The sequence below is a fragment of the Malania oleifera genome, chromosome 11 (assembly GCF_029873635.1).
Source record: "Malania oleifera isolate guangnan ecotype guangnan chromosome 11, ASM2987363v1, whole genome shotgun sequence".
Classification (NCBI taxonomy): Eukaryota; Viridiplantae; Streptophyta; class Magnoliopsida; order Santalales; family Ximeniaceae; genus Malania; species Malania oleifera.
Genome location: NC_080427.1, coordinates 26117165 through 26136662, shown reverse-complemented (window position 1 = coordinate 26136662; position 19498 = coordinate 26117165). Strand labels below are relative to the sequence as shown.

General features: G+C 34.9%; 1 protein-coding gene across 1 annotated transcript; it reads left to right on the top strand.

The window, feature by feature from the left end:
* The first annotated feature begins 2166 nt into the window (after positions 1-2166).
* LOC131168530 (PWWP domain-containing protein 5) lies at positions 2167-6171 on the top strand. Its single transcript, XM_058128032.1, has 2 exons — positions 2167-2517; positions 2652-6171. Exon 2 carries the CDS (start codon positions 2661-2663, stop codon positions 5628-5630), a length of 2970 nt encoding a protein of 989 aa, XP_057984015.1. The 5' UTR covers positions 2167-2517; positions 2652-2660; the 3' UTR covers positions 5631-6171.
* Positions 6172-19498: the final 13327 nt, after the last annotated feature.

Genomic DNA, 19498 nt, shown 5'->3' with positions numbered 1-19498 from the left:
ACCGAGTCCGATTTCAAAAATAACCAATATAAACATAGTTCCCCTTACCTTAACCCCATATACCAAATCCTGAACTCCAAGGCCCCTAAACAGCGAATCAAATTCAAAAACCTACAAATCACAGTATAGAATATGCTCACAAGACAGTTACCTACAAAATTACCAAATCAGAAATGAAAACCGAGCCTTACCTCAATTTTTTGCTGAAATCCGAAAATCTCCAAAACGAGATTTCGATTTGTAAAAATTGTAGAGAATCCTTCCACAATCCTCGTGATAACTTCAGATTTTTGATTCAATCAACGATCGGCAAAGAAATCTAGAGAGAATGAGTGTAGGGAGAGTTTTAGAGAGAGAGAGAGATATCTTTGAAGTTACTTAGTGAAAAAGTATTGAAAATTTCCTTTTATAACCTTTGTTCTTCTCATTGACGAAATTTGGTTTCATCGACAAAATCTGCAAATTCCTAATTTGCCCCTCTCTTATTTATTTAAACCCAGTTTTCACGGTTCGAGTTCTTACACATGGACTCCTCTGATACTAACAGTGGTTTAATTACGATTACAAAATTTTCTTCTGCTTTCTAAAATTACATCCAATCATATTCTCTTTAGTCAAAATGGGCTATGAAATATCAAATATCCAAACTGAAATCCACTTGCAAATCATTTTAATGCTTCTTTATCCAAGACAAACATGTCAAATCAATGTTCAATTTACATATCCACGTTCATCAATAATGGTATTGTAATTAACTAAGTTTTAAATTTGTATACATGTTAATCCAATTGATTTATATTTTCATTTAATTAATTATTTTCTATATATTTTGGTCTTTTGATCATCTCGTGTTTGTAGAAAATAATAAAATTCCTATTTACATATTTCTGAAAAGTACAAGAGAATTTAGTAGTCTTGATAAAATTATAAGATTTCTTCTTATTTTTTAGTCAAAACATATAAGGAGTGTGCAAGTTCTTAATATTATCTTCTATATATAAAAAACGAATTCTGATGAGCATTTGGTGAGTATGGGATAATTCGATTAATTAACTAAATTACCTGAAAATTTTAGTTAAGGTATATGTTAATTGAATCGAGTCGAGCTATGATATTGGCCGATTTTGTACTAATCAAACAAAATTTTTGGTTAATTCAGTTAATCGAATTGAATATTTAATAAATAATGTAAAAAATATATAGTGAATGGTGAATCATTTTAAATTCTACGGGCTTGTTGGGTATCGGTTGTTAAATGAAATACAAGCATAAAATTGTCTATTAATACATAAAATAATAAATATAGGGTTGATGATTTTTTAGGGTTTCAAAAATATATCTAAAAAATTAGGAAAATTTTTTTTGAAGAACAAATAGATCCCAACAACATTTTACCAATTTGCATTAATTTTATTTATTCCATGGCAAAAAAAAAAAAGGAGTAAAAGATACGTACCACTCCTGAAGTTTGGCAAATAAACAGATACCTTTCTCGAGGTTTCAAAAATACCATAAACTTCTCCTTAGGTTTGCCGAAGAGATACATATTTTCTCTTAAAAAATTTATCATGTTGCAAGATATAAGGGAAGATTTGTATCTTTTTGACAAATCTCATGAGAGGTTTTGGAAAATTTTAAAACATTAAGAAAAGCCTGAGGAATTTTTGAAACTTTAAGGGAAATCATTATTTTGAACGATTAGAGTCAAGGATTTTAACACACTTTAAAATCATTATTTTTATTTTAATGCATTTTAAAATCTTTCCAAATTTACAAATGATATTAAAAATACTATTATTAATTAATTAATGAAACATTTCCCCTTCAAATTTTATTAGCATTAATGTAGTGCGAAAGAAGTCATCAATTGTTGAGACGCCAGTCACGCCACATCACTTAAATTTTTTATTTTTATTTTTGGGAACTTGATAATTGATTTTCTCTTAAATATTATTACATTCTCAAAATTTTATTTTTATAAATTCAACTTCAAGAAAATAATATTCACCTTGGAAAAAAAAAAGACAAAAAAAAAAAAGGTTACAGAAATAAAAGGGGCCCACGTTCCCAACGCTTTTTTGCTGGGTAGACAAGCGTTCGTCCAGTCCGAAACGGCAGCGTTTCTGCCTTTCGTTTTAAATTTTCTCGTTCATTTTCTTGGTCAGTACGATAAAATAGGCAAGGGAGCGTTTTCTCCCAACCAATGTTCCATATAAGGCTTGGCCCGCCTGTGGACGCCCTTTTGCCAATTCACAGTACTGCTGTATTGGGTCCACACCCTTGACACGTCCACTGGGCCCACGCCGACGCGATCACCATTCATCAATCAAACCAATCGACCGCAATCTGATTCATCCGTCCGATGCCGTCCACGTGTACCCTTTCATTCCCGGCGATGATAACTGCGCAGCAGCAAACGCCTTCTCCACTCTACGACTCCTCCACAGTCTCCCCAGCACCACCGTCTTCCTCCTCTCGCCGTCTCTCCTGAAATTCCCTTCCTCACTCCTAAACCAGGTAAGCTAAACATCTCTCTCTCTCTCTCTCTCTCTCTCTCTCTCTCTCTCTCTCTCTCTCTCTCTCTCTCTATATATATATATATAAAAGTAATTTTAGCAAGGGATTTTTGTTTTATTATTTATCCTCTTTAGGATTTAATTATGCCTGTAAATCCCGGCGATATCGATTTGAATTCCGACGCCGTTCCCGGCGACGTGACGAATGGTGTTTACGAAGTCAATCGTCCGGAGCCGACCGCGGGTCCGGTCGGAAGTTTGCCGGCGGAGAGGGTGAGAGGCGAGATTGGGGATTTTGGAGGGTTGAAGTTAAACGATTGGGCGGATTCATATAGCGTTTCAGGTGCCCCCGGGGTGCAGGGACAACCGAGGCAGGAGGCTGCGGTCGGTACTTTCGTGAGGGAGGGTTTAGAGGGATCAAAAGACGACGATTCGCCGGCGTTGACGGTGATCGGTGCATTGGAGGGTGGAGATCAGAAAGGTGGAAATGAGGCTGAAGGGCGTCCAGATCACCGAGTTGAATCGAATGGGTTATCGGTCGGTGGGAGTCAGGTTGGAGATAGATGTGGGGGAGACGGAGTTCAATTTGTGTCGATGAATGGTGATGCTCGGGGCGATTGTTTTAAAGTTATTGACTATGTTGACTATTTAGCAAGTGAAGTTCCTGGCAAGGAAGTAAAAGTACCAGACGCAAATGGTTTTGTTTTACCTAGAGATCAGAATTTGGGTTCTCTGCTTCCTGAGATGGAAACTAGACAGGAACGTCTGACAGTGGAAGTTGAAGAAACACAGGTTCAAACTGATGAAGTTCAAACTCCGATCTTTGATGCCAGAGTTGGCCCGCCTAATGCTGGGAGTCAGGCTGCCATGGTTGGGCTTGCTCAAGCTTTCAATCCATATGATAGTGCGGATGCTAAAAAGAATGCTGGAGTGGGGATTGGTAGTGAAGGAAACAAGTTTGAAGAGATATCTCGTAGTGTGACATTCTCTGTTTCTGAATCATTGGGAGAAAAAACAGCGTGTTATGTTGATGTGTTTGGTTCTAGTGAAAAGCAAGATGTAGCAATTGAAGAAGAGGGTATGGATCCTGAACGGCTAAAGGATGCTGAGATGAAAAGTTCAAAATCGAGTGCATCAGGGTTTGAGCATTCTGAAAAAGATGGATTTCTGGTATCTGATCTGGTGTGGGGCAAAGTAAGGAGCCACCCCTGGTGGCCTGGGCAGATATTTGAATCGTCTGCTTCATCTGAATCCGCAATGAAATATTTCAAAAGTGGTCGATTTTTAATAGCATATTTTGGTGATCAAACATTTGCTTGGAATGATGCATCACGGTTAAAGCCCTTCCGGGCTCATTTTTCGCAAATGGAGAAGCAGAGCAATATGGAAGCTTTTCAAGATGCCGTGGATTGTGCTTTGGATGAGGTTTCCAGAAGGGTGGAGTTTGGGCTGTCTTGTTCTTGCTTGCCTGAGGAAGTACATGCCAAGATTAAATCCCAGATCATGGTAAGTGCTGGGATTCGGGATGAATCAAGTAGAAGAGATGGCGGAGACAGGTTTTCTGGTGTATCTTCTTTTGGACCTCTGAAACTTGTTGAATATATGAAAACATTAGCACATTTCCCACATGGCGTAGTTGATAGATTAGACCTCATTGTAGTGCAAGCCCAGTTATTGGCCTTCTATCGTTGGAAAGGTTATCCCCAGTTGCCCGAGTTCAAAATGCTTGGCGGGTTGTTTGAGGAGGATATAGATGTTCCGGTTTTGGGAGTGGACGTGGACTTAAATGAAGTGGCTGAGATTGCAGTTTCTGTTTATGAGGATGATGAGCAAGTTTGTATTGGTGAAGGAAGGTTGGAAATTGAAGATAGTTATCCTAGTAAGCACGAGCACAGCTCTGTTGATGGCATGGGCCCTGTAGAGAAAGAAAGGCACTTATCAGTCCTGATGGCTGATACTTACTCATTTTTTCCTAGTGAGGAGAACGAACCGGCTGGCAAGGCTGGTAGCAAGTTAATTTCATCGAGTTCCTTTAAAAAGCGCAGGGCTGTTACTTCCATATATGATGACTCCAGGGTAAAATATAGAAAAATTAGTACTTCACCCGAGACTCTTGGTAAAGTGTCATCACAGCCTACACAATATCCTAAAGTAGGAGAGAGCATCTGTAGGGTTGCTAGCCAACTAACCAGGTCTGTTTCAATCTTCAAGTATGGTGATGAAATTTCTCAAAAAAGTACAGGTGAAGACGAGATCGATGAAAATCTTGCCAGGGCATCTAGGAAGGCCAAGAGAAGAAGAAAGGTCATTCCGGCAGAGTATGATTCAGCTGATGAGATGCTTTCGAAGTTATGCTTGGCTGCCAGGGATCCCTTGAAAGGACACAGCTCCTTGATTTCAACAATTGAATTCTTTTCTGAATTCAGAAATTCAATTAGCATGGAGTACTCCAGTTTGTGTGAGCACAAGCAGTCTATGGAGGAATTGTCTGGCAATAAGGCTGGACTAGTGTCATCCAATGCAGAAACTGAAACACCAGGGTTTGAGGGCATAGAAGATTCTCACTGGACAGATAGGGTTATTCAGGTCATCCCTGAAGAGCTATCACCAACTGGAAATCAGAATGAAACTGGAGAAATTCTACCAGAGATCCCAAAGAATAAAGTAATGCCCGCTGCCATCGATTTAGAAGCAAACCTTGAATTGACTCCTAATTTGGACTCTAAAAAGCATGAAATGGAAGAAGAGATGGCTGTGGATCACATTGATGAGGCATGTGATGAGGAACAAGCTGCAACAGCTCTAATTTTGATCTTTACAAACTTGGATTCTGTTCCTTCAGAACCGACTCTGAATAAAATATTCTGCCGCTATGGAACCTTGAAAGAATCAGAGACCAAAGTGATGAAGAAGAGCAACCGTGCCAAAGTTGTCTTTGAAAAACGTTCTGATGCAGAAGCTGCTTTCAGCAGTGCTGGGAAATTCAGCATTTTTGGACCTTCGCTCCTCAGTTACCGTCTCAGATACTCGCGTTCTATACCACCTAAAGATCCTTCTCGCCCAACCAGGCGACGCAGAAAGGGCGCAACTTCTGTGGAAGGAGATACAACCTGATCCCGCAAACTTGAAGTTGGGTATTCATAAATTGGATGTGCACCTTATCTTCAAAATTCTCTCCCCAAGGAGATTGCATGCACCTTAATTTGATTGTTTTAGACTTTTGGTGGCTTCCTTAACACAGTTTGCATCCAATACATGGATCGAGCAGTTGCCTAAGTAATCTACTCGAGAAATCTCCTGGAGATTAGTTCAGTTTATATTTTTAACCATGCCTATTACACATGTTTAACAAACATACTACAGTTTGCAGGTTCATCTGCAGCATCTGTATATTCTTCTTCTTCTTCCTCCCCCACCCCCCCCCCCCCCTACTAGCTTACATTTTGTTTTTTCTTTGTCTGAGTTGACCTCTTAGGCCATTAGACCCAGATAAATGGAACACTGCATTTGCTCCTAAACTTCGTTGGTTCATTGTGATAGGATGTGCAGATGGGTATCGTGTAATCTCAAGGTTGGAGACAGATGCATGCTCTTGATATGGCACCTTGTAAAATGTTAAAGCTATAAGATGTTTGTTTGAATTGGCATGTTGAAATGATGAACTACTGATGCCTGGAGTGTCTGTGCTGTGCTCTGCAGATATTAATGAGTATTATGCAGATCTTAAGTTGTTTTTGGGAAAAACCAGCAAGAGTTCTGAGTTTTTAGTTTCTGACCTTGTTGCATGTGTTATCAATATTATGTGTTGTGAATAGAGATAGAACAACATGTTGTATTTCATGTTGCATTTCAGGTTATATTTTACTTTGTGTTTGGTTTGGGGATTCCGGATTGGAGAAGGAAAGGAATGCAAAGATAATTTTTTAAGTAGGTAGGCATGGAATGGAATTTGGTCACTCTCTTCATTCAAATTGTCATTCCATTTCATTTCTACCCTATTCAATTCATAAATTAAACATATCATGTAAGTGTGGATTTCATTCTTCTTGATTTCATTCTACTCTTCGGTGCCAAATAAATTTGTGGTTATAGATGGTGTTTCACCAAATTTCTGATAGTGATGCTTGATAACCCCATTTAACCTAGTGGATATAATATTTCTTTCTTCATAGTGTGTCTGGTTTTGTTGACTTAATTTCCCTTTTGATTACAAATGCCTAAATAAAACTATAAATAAATGAATACATAAATAAACCAACCCATCCCAGGGCCCTAGGTATTCTCCCTAATTGTATGCCTGAGTAGGGGCTGCTAATTGCTTTGGCGGTTGTGCCCTGTTTTGCCTGTTTTAAAATTATGATTACATTATTCACAAGCTTAAACATTTTTCAAACAAAACCGTTTCCTCCACATGGCTTCTGCCGTTGTTTAAATATTTGTCGTGATGGATTTATTTATTTATTTTAATTTATAAAAATTACCCTTGTGCGTGGGTGTATGTGTATGCTTGTTTGTCGAAGTCTCCACTCATATTATATATATATATATATATATATATATATATATATATATATATATATATGAGTCAATGACAACCTTAACCTTATGTATTTAAAATAATTTGATGATTTAAATTTTTTTTTTTTTTAAATTTAACATCACGTAATTTGCTTAATAACGCTCACTCGGATACTATCATAGAGTGCAAGAACCCGATCCAAGAATTATGAATTAAATAAATAAGAAAGATGAAGGAAATTAAAAAATTCAGAGGTTCATCGATGAGAGGATGCCGAGGGATTTTGAGAAATTCTGAAATCTCAGACTCGTCGACGAGACAACTCCATCGTTGATGAACTCCCTTCTTATGCTCGTCGACGAGGACGCTATCTCGTCGACGTGTCTGGCCGGGTCAAAGGGGTTATAAATATTTATTCATTTCTTCATTGCTAAGTAAATTAAAGTCCTCTCTCTCTCTCTCTCTCTCTAGGGTTTCGGGCCGTCTGTTACCCGAATCAACAATTCGACGTTACCATGTGGATCAGGAGGGGAATCTCCACGTTTATTGCGGATCGGAATTTCGTTTCGAGAATTTTTGGGTTTTGATCCAAAATCGAGGTAAGAATCCGATTTCGTTTCTAATTCTGTAGATCTGTAGTAGTTGTGAATATATTGAAGTATTTGTTCTTCGATTTTTAGGTTTTGGAGGTCTTGTGTCATTGTTTTTGACCGATTAAGTTCGTGTTTCAATTCTCAAGAAAGGTAAGGGGTTTTCGTTTATATCAGTTGCTTTTGTAATCTGAATCGGTAAAACTGTAGTTTACGATTCTACGAATGTTTTGGTTACTTATTTAGGAAAATCTATAGGGTGAAATTACGGGATTTTCGGTTTATCATTTTGGAAAAATTTGGGGTTTCGGGTATCATCTCCGTTTCTGTTGAAAAATTTTATATTGGTATAAACTGTGATATAGAGATGACTGCGTCTTTGATTATTTTAAACTGTATTTTCGGAACACCTGATATGTGATTGTTTGTTTACCCAAATGAGTGTGGAATGAGATGGTGAATTTGAATGATGTATTTTGTAGTAAAGTGTGCCGGTTAACTACCGTAGGCTGTGAATTGTTCAAATGAGATATAGAGACGTGAGTTCAAAAATGTTCCAAGTTTTGTGAAAATGTCGTGGCGGGATAATACTGATGGGAATATATCAAAGCGGGCTGGATTAGAACATCGTAGGCTGAGATATTGAACCGAGTCAGAATAACACCGTAGGCTTTGTTGTCCAGCTTTTGCCGAAGAGTGCGCAATACCACTAGATCGGCCGGTTTTAACCGAAGGGTGTGAGAACACCAGACCTACAGCGGTTCAACACTATGAGGGCTTATGCTACGCCAGGTTACCGGGGGCACCAGCTTTTGTAGAAAGGTGTGAAATACCACCAGATAGTTCGACTTTTGCCGAAGGGTGTAAAATACCACCAGATAGTCCGGCTTAGGCCAAAAGGTGTGACGACACTAAATCGTATTGCTTTTGTATCGTATGTATACTGGAATTGTATTTGTGAAAATACTAGTATTGTGAAATGTATGTTTGTTGTTGAAATAACACTCATGTATCCACACACTGATATAACATGTTTCTCCCTTACTGAGAGGTGTCTCACCCTTATCATACAAATGTTTTCAGGTCCTTCGAGTAGTCAACACTAGTGTCCTAGCGGTTCAGGAGCGTGGTAGTTGGTTAACTATGTAGAGGTACTTGTGTAAGTACTGGTCCTTTGCCGGGTAGTCATTTTGAGTTATGAAGACACTCGGAGTATGTTATGTATTTTGGGAAACTAGATCCTGTTTTGTATAGGCTCTAGTATGGTTGTATGAATGTATTAGGTTAGATTTTTCACTACGTATATACTGTGTATATGATGATGAATAGGGTATACGTGAACCCTACGGGGTTGGACCCTTATATTATATAGTATCATGAATTATTTTATTATATAGTATCATGGACTATTGTATGATACAGAGACATGTTAGGTTATTAAATCACACCTTGAAACCCATTTTCAAGTTCGGGGCGTGACATAGAGGGGGTATGTATACTCATATATTTAATTGAGGAAAAAGTTTATTTTTAAATAAATTTATTTATTTTATCAATTTCCAATGAAAAAAGAAGTTGCCCCATTAAAATGAACTTGGGTCGCTGTTGGACATACTTCGCTTATTTTTCTACACGAGGCACTATTCATACTCCTAAAAACACTATTAACGCTTTATATTTATTTTTTAATGTATGAAAAAGTAACTTGATCTTTAGATTTTCACTTGACAAGTAAACAAAAAGAAAAGAAAAAAAAAGGGTAAATTCATTCGTTTCATTGTATGAGAAAAAATTTAAGTGAAAGCCTACTTATTGATGGGCAATACTCATAGAAGGAAGGCGATATAAATGTTCGCATTTTCAAAACCGCCGGAGAGCAATATGCCATATCAAGAGAAATTATTAATTTCCTATATTGATGGCAATGCAAAATTGAATATTTTCATTATAGATCATAGAGCCAGAATAATATCATATATTTGTATTGTATATTTTCTTAAAAAAATAATTTTAAAAAATTTGAAACAAAAATAATAACATAATATTCATAGCAATTTGTGCTATTTTAAATTTTTTATAAAAGTGAATATGTTCATTGAAGACATATAAATTATTTTTTTTATATATTTTCAAATAAAAAATATCACATTGTTTTTAGTATTTATATAAAAAAAAGAAAATAATTTTTTTATTTTTAAAAAATTCATATAAAGGTTGAAAAAAAATTAAAAAATGAAAAATTTGTAATTATTTAAAAAAATACAAAGTGAAAAATAAAAAGTTTCACAATTAAATGAACCCTTAGTAACTATTGATGTGTAAGCAAAGTCGTCAATTATTCTTATGTTAGAAGAATTGTCAATTATTAATTTTGAATAATTTTAAATTAATTAGAAACTTTATTAAATTTATGTAGATCAATCAAATATTAAATTTTTTGATAATATATTTTCCTTTTAATTAATAATCATATATTTATAATATGAGAAATTCAATATTGTCAATGATTTAGTTCTCTAGGTAACCCTAGAGCAACAACAGCATGAGGTGTCTTTTAAGAGATGTATTTGGATGTTGGTACAAACATGGTACTAATTAAATGATCTAATCACATTCCGGTAAAAATAGGTGGAAGTGTACCCATACCAACTCAAATCGATTGAACTGAAATCGGTTAGTTTTATGTTATTTAGTTCTCTTGAGTTCAAAAAATTAGTAAAGCAAATATTTTGATTCGGTTTCATTTTTGTGTTTTATGAAACTGAAAATACTGAACTGAACTAAGAAGGTATATTGAATCAATTTTGAAATTTCTAAAGAATGTAATTGATACAAATTTTTATTTTTTGAATCTTTTTAGAAAGGAAATCCAATTATATTTTAGATAACAATTTGTTAGGCAAAATTTCTACTTAAATTGGAATAAATTAACAAGGTTTACTTTAATTTTTAGTAGACATAATCAAGGCCATTAAAAGGCCAAATCAAACTGAATATTAGGAACTAAATCATTCAGTTTAAGTGAGAGATTTTATGAAAAAACTGATTGAATCAAACCGATTACACCCCTAAAAATAAGTTAGTGATGATCCATTAAATTTAAAACTCATTGCGTTATCAAATATTCTTTTTAGTTGCCATTCAAATCGAGAATTGAGGTGATAGGACTGAACAAGGTGTGACAATTGGTACTTTCATTCTCCCAACCACAACATAGCAACAATATAATAATTATGCTCTTTGCATTTGCTTATATCTTTTCCTTATTCTTCCTTTCTATTGTTATCAATCCCATCTTTCCTTCTCTTTCACCTTTTCTTTCCTTTCTCCCCTTTTGTCATCCTCTTTACCTACTAGCCATATTCCCTTCTTTTCTTGCTTTCCACCTTTCTTTTTGTTATTGTTTTATTTTGAAAGAAGGCAACTCAAATTGGGGACATATAAAATTAAACATAAAGCACTAAATACTAAATAAATTATGAATCTATGAATTGTGTTATGAATATAAGTAAAATGATATTGAAATTAAATTGTGAAAATTTTAAATTATTAGGAGTTCAACATGTTTTGGAAGCAACTAATCATATGGGGCCTTGGGATTATTTGATAAAATTAAATGTCGAATATAAAATATTAAATGAAATTCTAGACGCTAGGTTGAACTAGGTTTTGGATATGATTTGAATTAGTTTCAAAATCTAAGTGTTGAGTTATTTGTCATTGTTTGATTATCGACTTCTAAATATATCTATTTAGCCCATTTTACTCTTTTGGAAGAGAAGTTTTGGTAACACTAAGTGGGCGTACTAAAATTAAAATATTTTATTCTTTTTTTTTTTATATAAAAAACACAACACTTCCCTCCTTCAGTTTGCAAAATCAGGTTTGGAATGGAATCAAATCTCAGGAATAGAATCACATTCTTGCATTTGGAATCAGATTCATTTTATAATGTAAAGAATTTAAAAACAACAACTAATAACAATAATAATAATACTAAATAACATTTATTATTATAAAATAATAATAGTGTAGTGCCCCGACCCTCTAGGTGGGCCCGAAGTGCCACTAAACATACATAACATACATATCTCTAATGTCATACATGTACAACCCACCCAAACAAGGGAAAAATGGGTGTTCCATACTAATCAGTATAATCATACACAGCGGAAAAACATACATCTTCTAATACTTACTAGAGTCTTTAGTTGTTTCCCATATACATCCGTACATAACTAAAACATACTTTACTATTACAATTCCCAAAAGGAACATAACTACCATCTACGACTCACCGGTCCTGACAAAACAACCGACGATCAACAACCAACCCGGTGGTATGCTAGGCTCGATCCTTCGGAGGACCTGAAACAACATTTGTATGTTAGGGTAAGACACTTGTCAATAAGATGGATTATATTATCATTAGTGTGTGGCAAGCATGAGATTTCGTGTGTACATATACTGTTAACATTTAAATACATTTAATTGGCATTTTAAAATTTGTATTGCTCAATAAATTTGAAAATACATACTGCTGGTTCAATATAGCCATTTCTATAGTAAACGTGCCTGTTAGCCTTGTCAGCTACACTATCTTGACTTATATGTTTTGATGATATTAACCTAGTTATTGTTTCTAGTATTTTCCATCATTGCAGATCTTATTTAGTATAGGTACATAGTGTCGGATACATAGATGTACCAAATCAGAAGCAAAGATCGGACCTAGTAGACATCAAATAGAAAAGATCGGAAGGACACTGACTCGGAAGCACCAAAGCACATCCCGAAGTTTTTATTATGTATAAATTAATTGTAATAATGGTTGTGTGAGTGAGTGCGTATTATAACTCTTGCGGTGTGTGTCTTGCATGATTTTCTGAGTAAGAGTTGAGCCATTGCATAAGCATATTAGGACACATGAGTTTATAGGATTGCACTAAAGACATAAACACACTCACCTTTCGTGGCTTTCTAAGTTAAAATAAGAGTTTGTCAAATGAATCCTAAAACTCAAATATGTTTTCAAAGGGACAAGTTTTTAACATCCTAATTTTAAGAACATTTTTATACTTAGTCCCTATTGTATTAAAACAAGTTTAATGTCCTAAAGGTTCAAAGAAAGTCAAGTATTTTTACAAAAGGACATACTAAGCATATAAGATATCAAAATGGGTTTTCAAACGTGTTTTATTAATTAAAATATTTTATATTCAAAAGTAAACTCATTTGGAAAAGTTTTAATCTTCATTAGACTTAATATATTTCATATAATTTTGTCCAAGAATGTTTTGGGTCATTTAAATACTTTTTGACAAGGAAAAATAAAGTAATCGTCACTGCCGTAGTGCAGTCTTGAGTCCTGAACACTTTACGGTATTTTGGAAATAACTTTTTCTAAAAAAGTCCAAATGGGACAATCTTGGTGTCCCTGGAAAGCTAAGAAAAAATTACATAACTTTTATCTTGGTGACTTTTTCTGATTCAGGGACCTCGTTGACGAAATTCAGAGAATTTCGTCAACAATTCAATGGGCAGAAGCACTCCAACAGGCGGAAAACGACTAGTTTGCCAAATAAAATATTTTTTCTTCCCCCCAATGGCTAGTTAATGGCTCCTAACATTCTTGGACTATAAATACAAGCTTTTAGACTTGTATCAATATGGTTTTGAGCATTGTTGATCATATTTGTGAAAAATATCATTTTATCCAAAAGCTAAGCACTTTGCACTCTGCATTTTAGTTATTCTTCACAAGTGCTCAATCCTCTCTTGCTCACTTATCTTGTAAGATTCATTCCTTGAGAGAATAGAATGAGGATTTGGTTGTGTTTCATATTGGCTCATTTAAGGAGCATTAAATTGTATTTCCAATCTCTTGTAAGGTTCTTTGTGAACCATTGTTGTAAGGTTCTTTGTGAACTGAAGCGAAGGCTCTTGATGAGTGCGGTAGGGGTTTGTTCCCAAGTGTAGGGATTTGTTCTGGAATTGTAAGGCTTCTCCGCCGGTGAAGGACTATCTTTAGTGGATTGTGGAATCCTTGGCTTGGTGCTAAGGCGTGGACGTAGGCTTGGTACCGAATCACGTAAAAATACCGATGTTGTTCTTTCTCTCCCTTACACTCTTTATTTTATATCTTGTGCATGATTTATATTTATATTGCGATATAATTTCTTGTATCTTTCCAAGAGTTTTTATTTTGTAGAAAAATACGTATTCCTCAAAAAGAGTCTATTCACCCCCCCTCTAGACTATATACTCTAGGCTGGGACTCCCAACAATGCCTATATATGCCTAGAAGATACAACCTGATTTGTAGGACTAGCGTCGTCACGCCATCACATACACGTGCGATATGTTTCCCCCCATGACGAGTTGTGCGGCCGGCCGGAGGTCGAACCTAGCAAATAGTAGGCCGACTAATGCTAAGTCAAACATAAAGTAGTACGATGGTGCCTACTCAATCTATACCTGAAGGCTGAGTCATCCGGAATTACTCCGTCGAATGGAACCCCAAAATTTCTACATCGGGTAGTACTTTACCCAGCTCACCAATCGCCTTTCCCATCCACACTCTATCTGAGATGTGTGGTTGCACCCCTACATACATATAGTTACTGTACCGTGCTTTTACCATGGGATCATCATAATAGGGCTCTACTATAATATATGGCAATTTACATCATATAAAACTGTAATATAACATAATCTGTATATAATTCTGTGAAAACATCTACTAAATACTAACTGGGCAAATAACCGGCGTATCATATCTGTCATAACTGGTTCGGTAAAAATTGGCATTTCATAAACTCGGCATTCAATCGTCATATCTCATCTCTTGCATATAGCCATCATATCTCATATCTCGACATATAGCCATTACAGTTTAGTATTACACAAGTCCTGCTCATTTAATGTCAATTAAAACTATACTCATGCCATACAATTTTTATCTAGTAACTCATACATAACTGATCTGCTTGAGAACATAAATACTACTGCTACAACTCGGGTATGAATGTAGTGATTCAAAAAAAATAAAAAAAATAAATAATAAAAATAATAATAAATAAATATTATATAATTTAATTTAAAAAATATTAAAAAATAATTAAATTATTATTATTAATTAAATTATACAATATAATATATTATATTATACTATAGGATTATATATATATAGTTTAATAACTTTTTGAAGTAGAAAGCTTCAGGAAGAATGGTTTTTTTTTTTTTTAACGAGAGAAGGAGAATAGAAGCCCCCAACGCCTCGCCTCCGTCTTCGTCTCTGTCTCTCTCTCTCCCTCAATTTCTCGACGGATTTGTGGCGGATCGGGAAATGGAAGGTGTCGTTGGTTTCCTAACTCTGCCGCCGACATTTCTACTAGAGTGGATTTGTCATGGGAGCAGCATAAGTACCATTCCTAGGATAAGACAACTTTTCCCTACTTTCTCAATTTCGCTTTAAATCTACTGCTAAATCGACAATCGGACACCACCACGTGGTCCTAGTCGCAATTGTCGTCATTTTGGCATGAATAAATTTTCAATTGAGGTTTTCTAGATCCTACCCCAAAGTGAGAGTGAGATTTGAGAAATTAGGTGAATTGGTTATATTTGAGGGTATAACTATTTATTTAGAATTTATGACCCTAGGGAATATTAACATATTACTTTAATCAGGGTTAATTTAATAGAACTAGAATTTTTAATTTTAGGGTTTGGGTGAGTGCCGCAGACATCTTTTCGGGATCTCTGTTGGCATAGTTCAAGAAACCAGGTAAGGAAAAAAATATATTAAACCAGAATTTTTATGAATTTAATGAAAAAATGAATTGTGTTATTAATAATAAATAAATAAATAAATAAATATAATATAATATAATTTAAAAATAATAATTAATTAATTAAATTATTATTAATAATTAAATTATATAATATAATATATTATATTATAATATAAGATTATATATATATATATATAGTTTAATAACTTCCTGAAGTAGAAAGCTTCAGGAAGAATGATTTTTTTTTTTTAAAGAGAGGAGAACAGAAGCCCCCAACACCTCGCCTCCATCTCTCTCTCTCTTTCAATTTCTTGACGGATTTGCGGCGAATCGAGAAACACAAGGTGCTATTGGATTCCTAATTTCGCCGTCAACATTTCTACTGTAGCAGATTTATCGTGGGAGTGGCGTAGGTACAATTCCTGGGATAAGACAAATTTTCCCTACTTTCTTAATTTCGCTTTAAATCTGCCACTAAATTGACGATTGGACACCACCACGCGATCCTAGTTGCAATTGTCGTCATTTTGGAGTGGGTAAATTTTTAATTGGGATTTTCTAGGCCCCACTCCAAAGCGAGAGTGAGATTTTAAGTGAATTGGTTATATTTGAGGGTATAACTATTTATTTAGAATTTATGACCCTATAAAATATTAAAATATTATTTTAATTAGGGTTAATTTAATGGAACTAGAATTTTTAATTTCAGGATCTGGGTGAGCGCCGCAAGCATCTTTTCGGAGTCCCTGTTGGCGTAGTTCAAGAAACTAGGTAAAGAAAAAAATATATATTAAACTAGAATTTTTATGAATTTAATGAAAAATGAACTTGGTTGATAAGGATTCGGTGCTGGAAAAGAGCATTCAGAGCAGCATTGAGCCTTCAGAGTAGAAGAAGAGGCTTGTACCATCCAATTTCCAAACTAAGGGCAGTTAGGGATCAGGAAAGAAAGGGAAACATGCAGTTGGCTTGAGGCAGGAGACAGGAGTTCAAGGTTATTCTGCCCAGCAGGGTAATTAGTCTTACCCTGTATGCCAGACATGTGACAAGAGGCATAGGGGAGAATGCTAGTTTCGGACTCCTACCTATTTTAGGTGTGGTAAATCGGGGCATGTCAAGAAGAATTGTCAGGAACTGTTGCCTGTAGTACCTGCATAGACTCAGGACTGGGGAAAACAGCAGATACCACTTGGCAGAGGTGGTCCAGCACGAGTTTACTCGTTGATCTAGCCTGAGCCAAAGAATGTCAGGGGGGTAGGTATAAATTTATGTTTAAGATAATGATGATCGTATTTAATTTTAGATGATACAACAGTTTATTTGGTGATATATACTAAACTGCATGAGTTGATAAATTTTAGTGATGTGAAAAGATGACTAGTTAGTAAAATTTCGATGATGAAATTTTTTAAGGAGGGGAGAATGTAGTGATCCAAAAAAAATAAAAAAAAAATATAATATAATATAATATAATTTAAAAAATAATAAAATTTTTAATTAAATTAATTAAATAATTATTATTAATTAAATAATATAAAATATTAAAATATTATTTTAATTAGGGTTAATTTAATGGAACTAGAATTTTTAATTTCAGAGTTTGGGTGAGCGCCGCAGGCATCTTTTCGGGGTCCCTGTTGGCGTAGTTCAAGAGACCAAGTAAATGGAAAAATATATATTAAACCAGAATTTTTATGAATTTAATGAAAAATGAATTGTGTTATATATACATGTATATGTTTCAGTATGAGTTTAAAATGACAACCATTTAAATTATGTTTTTTCGAGTTTAGAGCTGTTTATTAGATACGTACATGTGAAATTGAACTGATGAAAGTGAAATATTTTTTAAAATAATTATGTATGAAATTAAAGGTATTTTTCCTAGTATATGAATGTTAAATGTGGGTTAGCTTATTTTATAGAAAATATATATAAATTTTACTACTAAATAGTGTGGCATGAGTAAATAAGAATGTTGAATGGAAATATGTTATATGTATGAGAAGCAGGATATTTAGGAAATGAATTGAGTATGAAAATGTTATATGAAATATGCAGCATATGAGTATTAATGCAACCATATAAAACAGCTAAAAGATGTTGGGTAAATGTATGACAGTTGAAAAATATTAGGTAAAATAGCTGAAAGATGTTGGGTAAATGTATAACAGCTAAAAAATGTTGGGTAAAACAGTTGAAATGTAACATCCTCAAAATTTTTACTATTTTTTTTAATAATAAATTACTCCAACACCTGCATGTAATGGGCATCCCTATGTAGCGGAAAAACATAAATTACATAACTACACATACATATATATACAATACCAGAATTCAGTATTTTCAACCATAGCTTCATAATACATCTCTCTCTCCAGTGCCAACTACCCAAAATACAAACCCTACACAAAACTTACCCTCTAAAACCAGGGTAATCGATATACTCTCTATTCGCGAGCCTGATCTGCTCGCCCAAACGTGTCACTTGAAAAATGGTAATGTAATGGGGTGAGTCAACGCTCAGTAAATAGAAATATATTATTACTAGTGTGTGGCGACCGAGTCATAAAATTATAATAATAGTATTTAAAACTGCATAATCTGGCAATTCAGTACAACACATATATAATAACTTAAAACATTTGTATCATCTGAACTTTCTATTATTCATAGTGCTACATCATACTATATATAATAAAAGCTGTAAAATTGTATACATATACATAGCTGTGTTCTTTCCCTGGGATTCTGTATGTCATGATTTTGGCCCCTCATGATAGGGTTGTGCAGCCCGTAGGCGGGACTTAATCCAGTCGGCCCTCTAGATAAGTCAATATACTCTACACTACCTCAGCCTAGTCAAACTGCATACTCTCCTAGGCGAGGAACTGGCTGCTACCTCATCAAACCGGCCCCCTCCACCCAGTGAACTGGGGAGCTGCATACTCTCTGAGCACGGTCGATGGTACCCACATCCTATCTGAGATATGTGGTTGCACTCTATCTATATCTAGCAACGGTACTATGCTCTGTATTCTATATTTGTACTGTATCTATCTGTAATCTTTCCACAGGGATCTAATACTATATATATACATACTATACTCTGTCTGTGTAATCATCAGAATAAAACTATATATGTGTACATATTCTTTCTATATAAAATCTGCAATTATCTATCTATAGTTGTTTAAGTAGAAATACTGAAAAACTGCATATTAATATCATTTACTCAGGCCACACATACTTTGAAAATTCACATTTTGTATAATATCTGGTATTCATGCATATCTATATAATTTCTAATAACATAAATAAATTTCCTAGCATAGCATATTTCCCTTACCTTATCTTTGAAAAGCCCCTATTGTACTCTAGCCCGATACCCGCAGGGCTCTCCACTCAATACCCTGAAAACCACATCCCCCAGAACAAAACATTAGTATTTCTTCGTGTATTATATTTCCTATAACTGAGGGAAAGACAAATACTAAATAAAATGTCTTATCCTAAGATTGGGACAAAATCCAAATCAACTTTTCCAACGATCAGCTCCGGCAGACTTGCAGAGAATTTCGCCAAGAGAGTCGTGGTAGCCTCAGATCTTCAATCTAACGAGAAACGGACCCAGAATCGAAGAGAGAAGGGGAGGGAGTCGTAGAAGGGAGAAAGAGAGGAGAGTTTTGCACTGAAAATTTGTCTAAAATCAAGGTTTTTCACTATTTATAGGGCCGGATTTGTCGATGAGACACGTCACCTCATCGACGAGACACGTCACCTTGTCGACGAGTCCTTCAATAATTTTGTAGATGAACTTCCTCCCTCGTCGATGAATTTCAGACTGTCCCAAAAACCCTTCTCAGTATTTTCTTGTCGACGAGGACCTGTGAAAAATCTTTCGGGTTATTTTTTCCAAAATGCAATGTCGTCGACGAAGCCTGTTGCCTCCTTCTGTTTCTATTTCTATTTCCCTCTCTCTTAATATTTAAGTATTATTATTTTTCGGGTTGTTACATGAAAGATGCTGGGTAAAACAGTTAAAAGATGTTGGGTCTGAAATGAAATGAAATGAAA

Excerpts from the sequence above, each read along its gene's own strand:
- LOC131168530 (XM_058128032.1), top strand. The coding sequence starts at position 2,661 with ATGCCTGTAAATCCCGGCGATATCGATTTGAATTCCGACGCCGTTCCC.